Source organism: Liolophura sinensis, chromosome 7, assembly GCF_032854445.1.
Source record: "Liolophura sinensis isolate JHLJ2023 chromosome 7, CUHK_Ljap_v2, whole genome shotgun sequence".
Classification (NCBI taxonomy): domain Eukaryota; kingdom Metazoa; phylum Mollusca; class Polyplacophora; order Chitonida; family Chitonidae; genus Liolophura; species Liolophura sinensis.
The window spans coordinates 31,946,910-31,962,651 of record NC_088301.1 but is presented as its reverse complement, the minus strand read 5'-3'; the positions used below and the strand labels follow the sequence as shown (position 1 = coordinate 31,962,651).

Below are 15,742 nucleotides of genomic sequence, written 5' to 3'. Positions count from 1 at the left end.
GTTTGAAATTTCTGGACTTTATTTTCTGGGCTTTATTTTGTTGATGAAGAGTACAGTTGGGTCATTTATACGACATGGTTGATAATTTTACAACATTATAAGTTTTCCCACTGTAACACTGAAAAATCGGATATCAGTCGGCATTATAACTGCAGTTTGAAATATTACATACCTGCATATGATGTCACCAAAACAAATTAGCTAAGGTTCATTCACACAGTGATATGCAGAACTGACTTACAGAATTCAAAAATCACTACATTACAAATTTGTGAGCACTTATGAGTTATCCTATTTTCATTTGACTAGTTGATTTACGATTCGAAGAGTTGATACAACAAAATCACGATATTTGAGCACAGTCATATTGGGATGTTATCTCACAATTAAGCACAGTTCTCAACAGCATGCTTTAAGATTTGCATAGCCACTTTTGGAACCGTATGTGGTATCTATGCGTCTCAAACCCTGAGAATGCCAGTTAATGGGACTTCCATTTTAAATGTTTCCATGAGGCATTTCTTATGACTGGTACCATTTCTCAAATTTTGCAGGTGATTTTGAGAACGTCAGGAATTGAGTATCTGACAGTCCGGCAGTTAGTCCAAGATTGTTCTGACAGGTTTGGCCAAGGGTGGCCCCAAACCAATGGCAAGATGCGCTTCATTTGAAAACATGGTGCTATTACCTGCCCTTGTCAAGTATGTCGAGGCTGTCAGTACAACGAGTGGCTTTTCATGACGAAGGAATCTTGGGCCCACATGGCTTAGAAAACAGTCGACTGGCATTGTGCTTACAATAAATCGACAGACGAAAAAGTAGGGAACATAATGGTAACAACCTGCCACTGCAACTGCAACCGGTTTTTAAATGGAGCAAACTCTGACTTTGGTTTGGGGCCATCCTTTACCGAGTAAAATTTTTGCGAAACCCAAAGTCAGCACAGTCTGGATCTACCGGCATTGGACATGCTGTATGGGGTGCCACGTCAGAGCGTTGGCATACACTATGCATTGCGTATTTAATCAGTGATGTGCATATTGGGTTAGTAGATGGGTATCACAGACTCTCTAACCGTCGTAGGAGAGGGGCCCGCCGCTCAGTCCGCTTTTCGTCCTCTTCACCGTCGTCCTGTATGTCATCTTGACGCCATCTTATCACCAGGCAGATGATGAAAGCGAACAGAGAGCCGAAAACCACCGCGCCTGTTCCCAAAACCACTGACGTTAGCAGATTACGTGTCGGGTCTATCAGTAATTTCTCTGGAACACAGATCGACTTAATCAGAATTACAGAAAATAAAACTGTATAATCTAATTAACTTATACTATTGGACAAGATAAAAATCAACTGATTGTACAAGATGCAGTACGTTTGATAAATTGTGCAGAGAAGCCTACTACCACAAAGCTTATCAAAACACTTAGAATCTACCGCTCCACAAGGTGTACGGAGAAATTAGAAATTCGTAAATAGCAACTGGTTCGCCAGGTCGCGAACCATACTACTAAGCTTTACCCTGCTTCCCATGTTTTATGCATTGAATGAATGAATAATTATGACCTCATGCCATTTTGGCGATATTGCAGCCATATCATGGCTACGTGTTTTATATTGTTCCAAAGATAGTGTGTAGAAGGGAATCAAGATACTGGTACTGACGAGTTTTGAAAACATAGCTCAAGGTAACTGGAAATTATTTCCCCTGAGTAAGTTTTACATGCATCTGCCGTAAGATAAAGTGTTAACACAAGGAAATTGATGAACTGGCCTAGTTCACCCTGAAAAAAAATAGGTCAAGGTCAGATAACTTTCACAGCGGTCTTCTACAGACAGTGATACAAGTTAGGTAAATAAAACTTCAAGAGGAAAGTGTATGTATATGCCTACAAGCCTGTCACGAAAAGCACCTGATAAACCCCATAGTGACCTCGAAGAATAGGTTCTTCCTCCTGACAAAGTGGACGTGTGATAAAGGCTAAGTATGGTCAAGTTGACTCCAACAGATATCGTATTTACCTGAAGGAACATATACATACAACGTTTGCTGTTAATGACGCCTCGATGTGTATCGAGTTTTTTAAAATTTCCTATTAAAATCTATAAGAAATTCAAGAAAACTAGATATCAACAGTGTAGTAGGTACTCCGATGATGAAACTGGCCCCCTTTTGGCAAATTTGTATCTGGTCTGGTACGAATATGGCTTTATGCTGTAGATTATAGAGTTATCTTTATCAGACCTGGTTCTTCTCATTTGCTAGACGATTTGTACAAAGACAGCGGTTTCTTACTTAATTGCATTACGCTGCCTTCACATAGCATATTCACATAGCTATTCATCCGTGTTCTGAAGGTCCTTCACCGGGCGTGTACATATCTCGCCATATAACATTTGTGAGATCCTGTGTGCTGTGTGACGGCAATCGACGTCACTCGACAGTTATTCCTGTAAAAACTAGCGTGTAAAGGTTATTCCAGCGAAGGTCTTCACTTTAAATTTGTTCAACTTTACATATATTCTCGTCTTAGCAAATTTGGACGGAGTCTCCAAAAAGAGCATGCCAGTTTTCTTTATAACTGTCTTTTAACAAGTATCTTATTTGGATATTGAATAAATATACACGCCTTATACATTTCTTGCGTCTTTGCGGCGTCAAAACAAACTGCTGCCTGCATCTCTATGCATGAATCCGTTCAAATTTCTTTGTTTCTTCGTAGATTATGTTGAAAACTGCTTTGGAAATGGGTTTTGTGATTACTGACCTGGAACGTCCACCATGGATGACTATTGGTATTACGACGCCTAGATTGAATCCTGTTGTCCATCAGATTAACCTATGATTTGATAAGTAGTGTCACCTGTGAAAGCGTTACAAGCAGAATATATCTGATCTGAATGTACTGTGACCTTTGCAGTAACTTGTAAGTTGCCATGGTTCGAAAATGCGAAATTTTGCCTAGTATCAGTTTGTTATAGAAATTAACAAAATACTTTTTGTGTAGGCGCGAAAGGTTTCTGTTGAACCTTCAAGACGTACTCTGCATGGACCAGTTGGCCATTGGCCAAATTAAGCCTAAATGCATAATGATATATAAGCATCTTATTCTGGTACTCATAAACTTACTTTGGCACAGTGTGCCGGAATACCCGTGGGTACAAGCGCCTGGGCATTTCCCAGTCACGTGATGGCAAGGCCTACCCTCAAAACAAACCCCACATTTCACTTCACAGTCTTCTCCATAGAATCCCCGTTGGCATTCTGCAAAAAGTAATGGACATACTAATATAATAAAAGACTTACGCAGAGAGAGTTAAACCTGAGAAGCGGTAATCGTGTGATAAATTGCCAACTGATCACAGGTACCCGATAAAATACTGTCAGTTTACCTCAGTTAGGGTTTTATTTGAACTATTCATATAAATGCTTAATTAGCACATTAAAACAATGCAAAAGGACCAGGCCTCAGAGATGCTTAGTCCACCAGCAGAATCGACGAGAAGACGAATTCATGACAATACAGGTTTTCTTGCATTAAAAAGGATATAAGACACGCTTTGAAAAGGGTTGGTTAATCTAATTTCTGATATACTGTTCATGTCTTCCCCTAAACTGCGCTGAAGAGAAATGTCGTAGTTGTCGATTTTTCTTATAGTTCGATGTATGACATTTTGACCCTGCTTATGCTTCAGCAAAATTTACCGCGAAAACCTTCATGAAAGTACCCACAAGAACGTAAAACGAAGCATTATGCTGTACACTTACTATCCTTACAGACAGATCCAACCCATCCGTCGGCACAGCCCCCCGAACAGACCCCCGAACTGGGGTCACAGATGGCCCCATGGCGGCAGTGACCACAGTCTATTTCACAACTGGAACCGTGTTTACCTGGGTCACATTCTAGAGAAGAACAAGAAACACAGAGTTGCCTTAATTTTCCCGTGCAGTAGCGTTTCGGGCCTAAGCTGGAATTACTACTGTTCTCTTGCAATACATACATAATTCTGTACGTCACCTATTTTTCATAGCAAAGACAGGAATGAACACTGTCTTTAACAGCTTAGGTCTGAACTACTGTAGGCGGACTAAGGTTCGAATTTAATCAACATACAGGAAATCAAAGACACACAACAGAGGCAAAGCATGCACGAGTGAAATGTAACATTTTTTAAAGTACTGTGTTTTCCGCTAAATAAACGTCTGCATATTATATCAACGTATCTCACCTTTGCCATTTTTAGCATCTTTGGCATCTTGTGTCACAATGTGTCTGGATTTTCAAGCAATGCATTTGGACGGCAGAATCGAAGCGTCCTTGGTTGCGTCCATTCGAATTACTACGCAAGCAGGTTACATAAAACAATTTTGTGTACCACTGATCTAGCATTAGTAACCAGAAAGAGAAAGTGTAGTTTTTATCGTCCACCATCCACACGGGAGACGGAGGGTGGAGGTGATGGACGTCCGTCAGTAGGTACGTCCGTTCGCCCGTCCCACAATGAGTACCGGTATATTTTTTGTATTCAACTCCTTCTATTGTAGCAGTAAGTCAAGAAACTTTGAGTAGTGGACGCCTCCAAAATCTGCACCTTAATCAGAACCCCTTTTTCGGCAGTAGGCTACACATGTAAATACTACTTATGTCACCTTCCACATCCAATATTACCATCCCAGGAATGAGGGAAAGACTGGGTGGATTGTTGCCGACCTTTTTGACGAACCAAAGCCTACCAAATGCTGACCTATGTTCGTATTTGATAGGTTCTGGTTCACGAGAAAGGTCAGAGTGTATCCCTAAAGCCTCGATGATGTCTCCCTATCTGTTATACTGATAATGTGGCCTTTGGGGCAAGGAGTGGTAGGCCTATCAGCGGGAAGGTTTTATTATTTCCCTATTATTTACATTTATAACTTCTCTTACTCTGATTGCATTTTGGTCCGCTCCAACCCGTCTTACATCCCATGACCCCACAATGACCAGTGGTGTGGTTACAATGACCGCTGTGGCAGTTTTGGCAGCTGTGAGCACAGTCAGCTCCGTACGTCCCTTCACGGCACTCTGTTAAAAAGAGTATGTAGTTTGAATATAACGGAATCCTTGCGTATCGCTCGGTATATAGATGACCAACCATTTAAAACATTTAGCATTTAAAATATGAGTAATGTCATACAGATCGCTATACAGATCGTCAAAGTGGTATTTAAAATACAACTAATGTGTACAGATGGAATATAACGGAATTGTCTCTCGATATATAGATGGTGAAACTAGCACTTAAAAAAGAAACTATAGCGCGTACAGATGGGATATAATGGAGTTCTTATCACTCTTTCGTTATATAGATGACCAAAATGGCATTTAAAATTTAACTAATGTATACAGATGGAATATAACGGAATTCTTACATCTCGATCGGTAGATATTCAGCAAAGATCCCAGAAAAAAAGTGTAATATTACCTAATGTACAGAACACTCCGCGCCAGCCATCAGAACAACCAAGGGGACATAACCCCGTGACGCTGTCACAGGAGGATCCGACCCGGCACTTGCCGCAGGTAAAGGCACAATTTTCACCATAGCGGTCCTGGGAACATGGGGTATCGCAGCTGGGTCCCATCCAGCCAGGGTCACACCCACGGGGACAGGCCCCAGACAAGGGGTCACAGGAAGTGTGCAAGCAGTGACCACACATTGATGAACAACCTCGGCCATATGAGCCCGGTATACATGCTGAAACCGGAAATCATATACAGGCCTATATATGTAGTGTGAGAGATTGACCCTGTTAAGATTTATTGATTATCATTTGGGTCAATCAACTAGCAGAACAAGCATTTCGGAAGTTTGGGTCGTCGGAATAATAGCTGTCATATGTTTGCAACAGAGCCCAAACGGCCATAATTTTGGTGAAAATGGACAAAACGACCCAAAACTCGAACATAGTCTGTAATTTGTCTCGGTGAAACCGTACATATAGGCCTACGTTTACGCTAGTTCAATTTAATTACACGCTGAGGTCTATTTTCAACAATTTCTGCTTTTCTGATATTTAGAGGCAGGTAAATATCAGAAATTGTTGAAAATAGACCTCAACGTTTTATTTAATTGAACTTGGTATAGGCTACCAAGTTTCAGTTTGAAACGTTGAAAGAAAAAGTCAGAAAACCTAATTCGTGACGAGCTGGAGGACTGACGGACTCTCAGACGAGGTGTAGATCTATCTAAGCCTATAGACAGATCTGTGACTGTCACCGACGACATCGGTAGGCACTATAGGGGAAATGTCAAGACACATATGGGTGCCATTAATTAATGCGTGAGGTAGATGATATATAGATACCCGGCTTGATGAATGAAGTGACAGGTGATCGTGTGTGTGTGTGAATCCTGTGACCCAGGGGTTAGATGGATGCAAAGGTTCATATAGATGAAAAGATGGGCTGGTGGTGGGTGAGCATAAATGGATATACCACAGTTGTACCTTGGTCACAGTTCTTCCCTCTCCACCCGGCCTGACAGCCTCCCACACAGACGCCCGATACAGGCTCACATATAGCCCCACCCCGACAATGACCACACGGTGTACGGCACTCCGGGCCAAAGCTTCCAAGGCAGACTGCTCAAATGGAACAAGAAGAAAAGAACAAATGTATTAAATATGTCTAATATGTTTACTTTATTAACTTTCTCATTTGAAATCATGGCAAACATGACGCGCCATTTTAGTACTAAACCCGAAATCCACGAATGGGTCTTTGGTGCCTTGCTTTTGCGGGTTATTGTAAGTAGATGAAAATGAAAGTAGATTTTTTCACTCATGGTTCATGCATATGGAACTTACAAAAATCCTGTCCATATTTGAAGTTCATGGGACATAAAACTGTTCTGGTCCATTTGACTTAAGCTCAAATCCTTAGCGTTATAATCGCATAGAGTAAGACTTGATGTATCTGGGTTCTTTTCAGCGTCAAATGATGACGAAGACCACAAGAATAATGTCGTCACAGCTGAAACAAAATGTCTAGTTCCATGGACACGCTATTGCGCTTGCGATACCCCAGCCTGCGATGGCTAGACATATAAGCTAAGGTATTCCTAGCAGAATAGACCGGTAGATCCAGGATCAATCCTGGGTCGAGTCACACCTAAGACTTTAAAAGAGGAAGTTGTAACTTCCTCGCTTGGCGTTCAGCATGAAGGGGATAGTGCAACGACTGGTTGACCCGTATCAGTATAATGGCTCGGGCGGGGCGGCTTACTTGCCTTCGGTAAGTCGTCTCAGTGATGCAGCACTAAATAAAAGAGCGGTGGAAATCCGTCCTGCAACAAGGAGGCACATTACACGTGCATGCACCCTAATGATTCCTTCGTCGTCATATGACTGAAAAATTGTTGAGTACGACGTTAAACCCCAAGCACTCACTCACTCACTCCTAGCAGAATACATTTAAGCATCACTCAGAAAACAAACTCTTTGAGTCATTATTTTCTGTTTAGGGAACCAAGGCTACGTAGACAAAATTATGGTGGTAAAAATGTGTACCCTCTTGACAACCGGGGCCCGTCCAGCCAGGCGCACAGCCGCTCTGACACACGCCACTAGTCTTGTTACAGATCTCGTCAGGGTTGTGACAATGGCAGGTGCCTTCACAATCCAGGGCACCAAACCGGTAATCACTGCACACTGAAATGCACGTTAGGTATACCACATAAGAAAAAATTACTATATTTGCCTTAAAAAATACCAAACGTCACAGTTTGTTTCAAACATATTTCTAAATTTATGCAGTTTGTTAACTGTGTTATATTGTTCTGTTTCATCTCTTCAAATAATGACTACGCGATTGATTGATCGGTTGATACTTAACGCTGTGAAGAATATTTTACTTGTAAGATTTCGGTCACGTTTATGGGCATAAGAGAGTGAGTTCCCGGAATAAACCACCGCCCGTCGCCAAGTGTCTGACAAACCTCTTGACTTAAAGCCACCGCCGAAACAGCGAGAGCTGGATTTGAATATGCGACTTGATTGGCTAATGGCCTGATGGTCGCAGCGATCTATAGCGTTTAAACTTTAAATGACAACAATAAACCGGTTAGTGTTTAATTCGCATTAAAGGCTTAAGCCGACTTAAAAGCTCCATCTAAGGTTTTTACTTTATTTTCTTAACTTTAAATTTTTTAAAAAATATTTTAGCTTAAATAGTAACACATAATTTATGAAGATAGCCGTTGTTAAGCGGTACTCCAAGGGTATGTCTTGATTGAAGACGATGTTTCGTGAATCAGTGAAGTTATCATTCCGATGGAAATAATGTGATGTTTTGTAAGCGATATATTTTATCGGTCAACTAAAACTGTGTATCTATTGGTTAAATAACATATGCAAAGGCCCGGAAAGACATTTTTTCAACATTTTAACCGTCCGTTATAAAATTCCATATCTACTGGCTGCCAAAAATACTTTCTCATCCTATATGCAGTTTGATCTGTTGCAGCTTGTGTAATAAATGTTTCGTGAAGAAAATGAACTTTTCAATCGGCCTATGCATGTAAATTTACGTGAGATTTATTGTCTCCGCTGAATCATGCCTTTTTCTTAGCATGAGCACATGCTAATGAGTCCCAAAGAAAGTTTACCTGTCGCAAGGTTAATAGGCAAATTTAAACGAAACGGATTCATTGCAGACCTATTCCATGATGGCATCAAGGTACAGTATTACAGGTACTACATTCAGAAGGATTAAAATATTATCGTACCATATATTTGTACATCACACAGAACAAGTTGGGACTTGGTATTGACCACGTGCACAAATTGACCCGACAATGGCGACTCGCAGATGAGCTGTGATTGGTCAGTATGGCTTGAGACCGAGCCACACAAGGTACTAGTTACCAGATCGCTTGTTTCCCCGATGTACACCCGAACGTCCTTCAAATCTTCGGATGGCTCTGCATAAAAAAAGTGTGGACAGTTAATATTAATGCCCGCTGTGAAATATTCATAGCATTTTTGGTTAGCATTAAGCCTCTGTGGCCGATTCTACAAAGCCGTTCCTGACTTAAGCCAAATTTAAATTCTCTCTACGATGCTTACTTTTTGGTACCGAAAGTTAAAATTTGGACACACTTGTCTTAAGATAACATTGATGAGGTGGACAAAATTTTGATTTCCAAAGCCTCAAAATAGGCTTTAAGATTGTATTTCAAATTTTGACTTAAGTCAGAAAGGGGGCCGACTCCAAGAAGCCAGTTTTGACTTAAGTTTAGACCTTAATTTTTGGCCCTGTAAATTAAAATTTTTGACCACATCATGAATGTTATCTTAACACAAGTGTGTCAAGATTTCAACTTCAATTGCCGCAAACTAAACATTGTGACAATGTTTTAAATTTTGACTTAAGTCAGAAATGTCTTTGTGGAATCGGCCCCTGATTTCGTAGTACAAAGAAGCAGTGCTCTATGATGCCATATACCTTTCAAACATTCCAGACTTAAAGCCGTAAATAAACTTTTTTCAACACTGTACTAACCACAGCACGTGTTTTTACAGAGCCCCTTACATACCACGTGGTCTGGCATATGGGGAGGCTATTAGCAGAGCTGGATTCGAGCTCTTGAACTCGTTGGTAAAGACGAGTCGATCGCAGAAAGAACGCCTCTTTAGGCGAATGGAAACCGGAGAAGCCCAGTTGACAGTTCCGTTCATACATGTCAAATAATTGTGATATTATTATTATTATTATTATTATTATTATTATTATTATTATTATACTGGGGATAACGCCTCTTCTGTAACACAGCCAGTCTAATGGACAATGATAAGAAATGTCTTTTAACCTGACTTCAGATTCATCCTGTGTAACACGTATCTCTGCTTTAGATCAACCATCCAAGATCCGGGATATCCTGGCCTTGTCATTGCGCACGTCTCTTCACGGTTTGGCCAATCAACAGCCTTGTCCGCTGTATTGTCCCTGTATGTGGATCTTTGTATGGAGTATTTTCCCAGTGCCACATTTTCTGTTGAAAAAGGAACAAGATATCACAATTATGAACACTTTGAGTGAGTCAATATGGTTATAAACTTTTGCGATGGTGCGTCAGTCGAGAAAATCAGCAATGAATTTACTATAGCGTGAAACGTGTCATTAATGGCAGTTGAAAGAAATAGCTTCCCAAGTGATGTCCCTCTTTCGGGACTGCAATTATTACAAGCGAGACCGGTTTCCTTTTTCCGGACTATTGTAAGTGAAATTCATTTCTTTATTAGTCGGTGACATTTATTTGCAAATTTACTCCTTCGAAAATACTGTAGAATCCTCCTTCGAAACTACATTATAAATTAACACCAGCGTCCTCCTTCGAGGCCACAGTATTACACGTGAGACCGGTTTCCGGGGTTACGGCTATGGCTGTGAGACCCGACGAGGGATTTGTGACTCCGTTTGTGAGACAGATGCAGGAAACTGCAGTTAGTATAAGTTGAGACAGGTTCCTTCACAAAAGACGCTATTATTAGTGGTGGATCTTTAATGCTATAGTTTAAATAGAGCCTCACCTGTCTGACAGGTCATCCCCGACCACCCAGACTTACATCCTCGGGGACACCGTCCGCTGCTGGGGTCACATGGGGTCTGTCCGGCACAGTGACACTGATAACGACATCCGCGGCCAAACAACCCCGTAACACATCCACTCGTTTGACTCAAAGCCCCTGGCCAAAGAAATTGCCATGACATATAGGTATTCGGAGCACATGATGTCCACAATCTTAATGACGAAAATTTCTTCGAAGAAACCTTGCCCATACCTTTCTTAAGCCTTACACACATGTAACCGTTAGTAACATAATTAAAATGCAACCTATATCTATTATAATTAAGGCCTACATTGTGCACTGGATTCGGAGAGACTTGCACCACTCCATAACGTTTAAGGCCTACCCTATGTGCATTATACACTGACTCGGAGAGACTTGTAACTATTAATAACAGCAGATATAACTACGAAAGCAAAATACGTTATGCACCGACTTGGAGAGGCTTGGGTCAATCCTGGGTCGGGTCACACCTAATACCTTAAAAGAGGAAGTTGTAGCTTAATCGCTTGGCGATCAGCATTAAGGGGATAGTGCAACAACAGGTTGACCCGTATCAGTGAAACAGCAATAAATATAAAAGATCGGTGGAAATCCGTCCTGCAACAAAGAGGCACATTGCATGTACTCTAAGGACTCCTTCGTCGTCTCTTGACCGAAAAATTGTTACGTTAAACCCCAAGCACTCACTCACTCAAAATACATTATTCATCGACTTGGATAAACCCTTGTAAATATTAATAAAGCACGAGTAACTATTAAACCACAATATATTATACATCAACTTGCAGTCCCATGTGTCTTTGACATGAATAACGTCAGAAGTAACTATGTAACTATAAATGTTACATACCTGAGAATATTAACCACCAGTAAGGACAAAAGTAACTGTATAACCAATATATATGTATGTGTGTATGTATGCTTGGGGTTCAACCTCCTACTTAACAATTTCGTCATTAGGTGTGTGTGTATATATGTGTGTGTATATATACATTGTGTCTTCTTGTGGCAGGTCGAGCCCATGCCACCAAAGGACTGCCCCAACTGAAGCATCGCGCGGAAGACGCCAATGACACCCCACACAGTCACATTTCACAAACACTGGGCCAACCAGTCCTGCTTGCTTGCTCTAACCTCTCACTGTTGAGCGCCAAGCAAGGCAACAGCAAGTACCATTTTCAAAGTCTTTGATTTGACCCGACCCCGCGTTTAGTAGTGGGGTCTCCTGACTTCGAGGAGGACGCTCTAACCATTAGGCCATCGAAGCGGTCTTGTAATCAATATATGTTACATACCTGGGAGTACTGTAACCGTAGGTAAATACAGAAGTAACTTTGTAACGTACATACAGAAGTAAATGTGTAACCTATGTACGTTAGAGATAACTGTGTAGCCTATTTGTGTCACATTGTAACCGGCAATAACAATAGAAGTAACAATGTAACGAATATATGTTACTTACCTGAGAGTACTGTAACTGTCAGTAACTTAAGAAATAATTGTGTAACATACATAAAAAAGTAACTATGTAACCTATAGATATTACATACCAGGAAATATTGTAACCATCAGCAAGGACAGAATGATAACCTGATTCTCCGCCATCTGTGTGAATGGAAGTCGGCTCTGGGTATATGTAAGCTACTGTGACATTTTATCCATGGAAGAATAAGGAAGCGATCGTCTCTACGATTCGACTATGTTAGAAGAACGTCGTTTATATATGCCGTCCTCCCAGAATCAATGACGGCTGAAATGTGCCGAAAGTAAACAAATTGAATAAGTCTCTGTCTCGTTCTAACAACCCGAATGTCTCCATGCATTTTGTACAGGCACCGAGTCTATAGTGATCTATAACCAGACATATGGAGTTACACTTTCCTGGGTTTGTGGACATGCCAGCTGACTGTCCATAGCTATTGTGTAGAGCTTACCGCTATCTAGTTCAACCGGAATCAGTAACGGTTAAATGGGCTGGGCAATAAAATATATACCGACACGTAGTAGTTACTATGGGCTTGGAATGTGGTATAAAGGATATATAGCCTGCACACTGTCGTAAAATACACGACAGACAAAACAGTAGGCCTATTCGCTGCACACATATTGCTCACGTGATCAAATCCCAATATAATTGAGAATACAATTGCGTACCGTCATGCATTTTTGCGAAAACAGTTTTCCTCTATGTCACCAATCCTTGGAAGAGAGCCATGAATGGCATTAAAACGAAAACTAGTAATCCCAAGTGGATGCCACCTTACAAGAGAGCCTTGGGTTTAGAGATCCAATCCAGTTCTCGCTCTTTCTCACGTCCATTTCAGTCAGGAGGTTTTTCATTCATATTGATTTCTTTTAATTAGGGTACGTCACTTTCCTCCACCCATAAGCCAAGTTGATCGCCTTCTTATAAGCGGAAACTTCCTGAATACGGCGTTTTAAACACCAGTGTAAAGATATAAATAAGTATATTTATTTATTTACTTGATTGGTGTTTTACGCCGTACTCAAGAATATTTCACTTGTACGACGGCGCCCAGCATTATGGCGGGAGGAAACCGGGCACAGCCCGGGGGAAACCCACGACCATCCGCAGGCTCCTGACAGACCTTCCCACTTACGGCCGGAGAGGAAGCCAGCATGAGCTGGACTTGAACTCACAACGACCGCAATGGTGAGAGGCTTCGGGGTCATTACGCTGCGCTAGCGCGCTAACCGACTGAGCCACGGAGGCCCCTATAAATAAATAAATAAATATAAGTGACGCTGTACATTCCTATTTTTAAAAAATGCATTGGGTACAACTTTATCTTGTTTTACAGAGCTCTGCAGGAGATGCACAGGTAATCTATGTCACCGGGCACCTCTGTCATTATTTATTTAGTAATTTATCTGGAGGTAATCAATGTTATATGATTTGGCAACTCAATACTGATAATGAATTATTCTGTCTAACGTAAATTACTTACATGAGCATAGGTTTCAGAAGAGCCCCATGTAGCGTCTATCTCCATATCCGACCGCCTATTGACGAAGCAACATTTAAAGGATTCTTTTATGTATTGTTCAATTTTTAACGCCCTTGTCAAGAATATCTCATTTAATACTTGACGGCGACCAGAAATACCGGTCGAGGGATCTTGGTAGAATCCAATGGAAAACAGCGCTCATCTCAAAACACCGGTAAGGCAATACAAAGCTATTAATGTATAGACACACCAGCGAAAGCTGGACTCGAAAACACCACCTCATTGGTCAAGCATCACCCACAGACGACGAAGACGACAAGAGCGTTTGAAAACTAGCCTGTGTTTCATATCTTCCTGTCAGCAAGTACGATACTTGCTCTAGGTAGGCCATCGCCAGCTTGATTAGGTGAGGATGGTGCTCCACAGATCCAACAAAACCTCAGAATGTTATAGTAATTACAACTACACACTTTTCTGGGGTCTGATCTAAAGCTTAAAATATTTAGGGTAAATGTAATTGTAGGAAAATGTTTCAAACCTTTTGAGAGCAAATGCTTTAAAGGGTTGAAATTTTGAATCGCACTATTTTTGTTGGTTGTTTGTATAGGGTAATTTGTTACAAGGCGACGAAAAATCACCCCATATATTTATGTTATCGCACGATATTTAACTCCCTCCTGAAGAATTCTTCGTTTGTAGGGTGACGGCCAGAATAATGGGTGGTGGAAATCGGAGTGCCCGGAGTAAACCACAAATTGAACTTCTGCCGAGTAGATCTCCATGCATGAAGTCAGGAACTAGTGACGCCTAGATTTTCACTCTCAGATCGAGCTCAAAGTGTATACCATATATTGGTGGATGGTGTACACGTACGCGTAAGAAATCGCCAAAGAACTTCGTGTACATGTACATCAGGCCACACAAACAACCTTACGAGTGATGTTGACCACGTAAAGCCAGCAATGAAGGCCTCTCATGCAGAACAGTGGAAGCAAGGGAAATTGGAGGATTGGACATCTCTTGGGTTGACTTAACCGGGATCAGCCCTTCAAACCCAATGAAAGGTTGAATAAAAGTCATCCAAGTCAAGGTTTGTGAAGGTGTTGCCTACTACACACTTCCCCCTATGGACAATTCCCCCATGAACATTTCCCACGATGGATGTTGCCCCCTATGGTCCTACTACGGGCAATTTCTCCGGAACATTTTTGGACACTTTCACCTGTGGATAATTTCCCTTGTGGACAATGGACATATCCCCATTTATGTTTAGAAATTTATGTTTTGGATCCTTGACACCTACATAGAAGTGTAACATACACGCCGAACTAGATCCACGATCTGTTTCATTCCTCCCAGCTAAGATTTCAGAAATACTGGACAATATCTCCTACGGACAATTTCCCATGGGTCATTTTGCTTTAATATGGACAATTCCTAGTAAGGTTAATTTCTCATATGGCCAATTCCTCCAATACACATTCCTTTCTGGACAATTCCACCCATGGAAAATTTCCCTTTTATTTTTCCTTCTAGACAATTTCGCCTAGGATATTTTCCCCCTGTGGACAATTTTCTAAAATAATTTTCCCTATGGACAATTCCCCCGAAGACATGTAGACAGACAGACCGATTCCACAAAGCCTTTTGTGACTTAAGTCAAATCTTCAAACCTCCTCACAACGCTTAGTGTCTGGTATTGGAAAATGAAATTTTGACACATTTGTATTCCGATCACATTTATAAAGTGGGGAAAATCTTAATTTATAGTGCTCTAAAGTAAGCTCCAAAATCTCATTTCAAATTTGATAGGTCAAAAATGGCTTTGTGGAATCGGTCCCTGGCTAGATCGAAGATCAGTTTCATTCTTGACTTTCCAGTTTATCTTTCAGAAATACATGTTAATGTGGAAGCTAAGCTGGGAGCATGGTCGGCTGATGTGGCAGTTACATCGGCATGAAGGACCTGACAAACTTCTCCATATAGCCAGCCAGGCAGAAACAATGGCAAGAACTGGATTTGAACTCTCCAATATACTTCAACTCTTATGAAGTAAACTGCACTTTCAGTATTGAGCTTTACTGAATTATGCTTTATCACATGTGTTCTTGCTATATTAAAGAAAACAGTGGCATCTGGCAAGTCTAGTAAAAAAGGACTT

General features: G+C 41.1%; 1 protein-coding gene across 1 annotated transcript; it reads right to left on the bottom strand.

Annotated features, from left to right (window-relative positions):
* Positions 1-50: 50 nt before the first annotated feature.
* LOC135470846 (multiple epidermal growth factor-like domains protein 6) lies at positions 51-10,586 on the bottom strand. The gene is made up of 9 exons (XM_064749893.1): positions 10,571-10,586; positions 9,850-10,032; positions 7,550-7,690; positions 6,488-6,622; positions 5,464-5,736; positions 4,926-5,063; positions 3,767-3,904; positions 3,128-3,262; positions 51-1,262 (listed from the first exon to the last, which is right to left on the bottom strand). The coding sequence occupies exons 1-9, from the start codon at positions 10,584-10,586 to the stop codon at positions 1,060-1,062; spliced, it is 1,362 nt and encodes a 453-aa protein (XP_064605963.1). The 3' UTR covers positions 51-1,059.
* Positions 10,587-15,742: the final 5,156 nt, after the last annotated feature.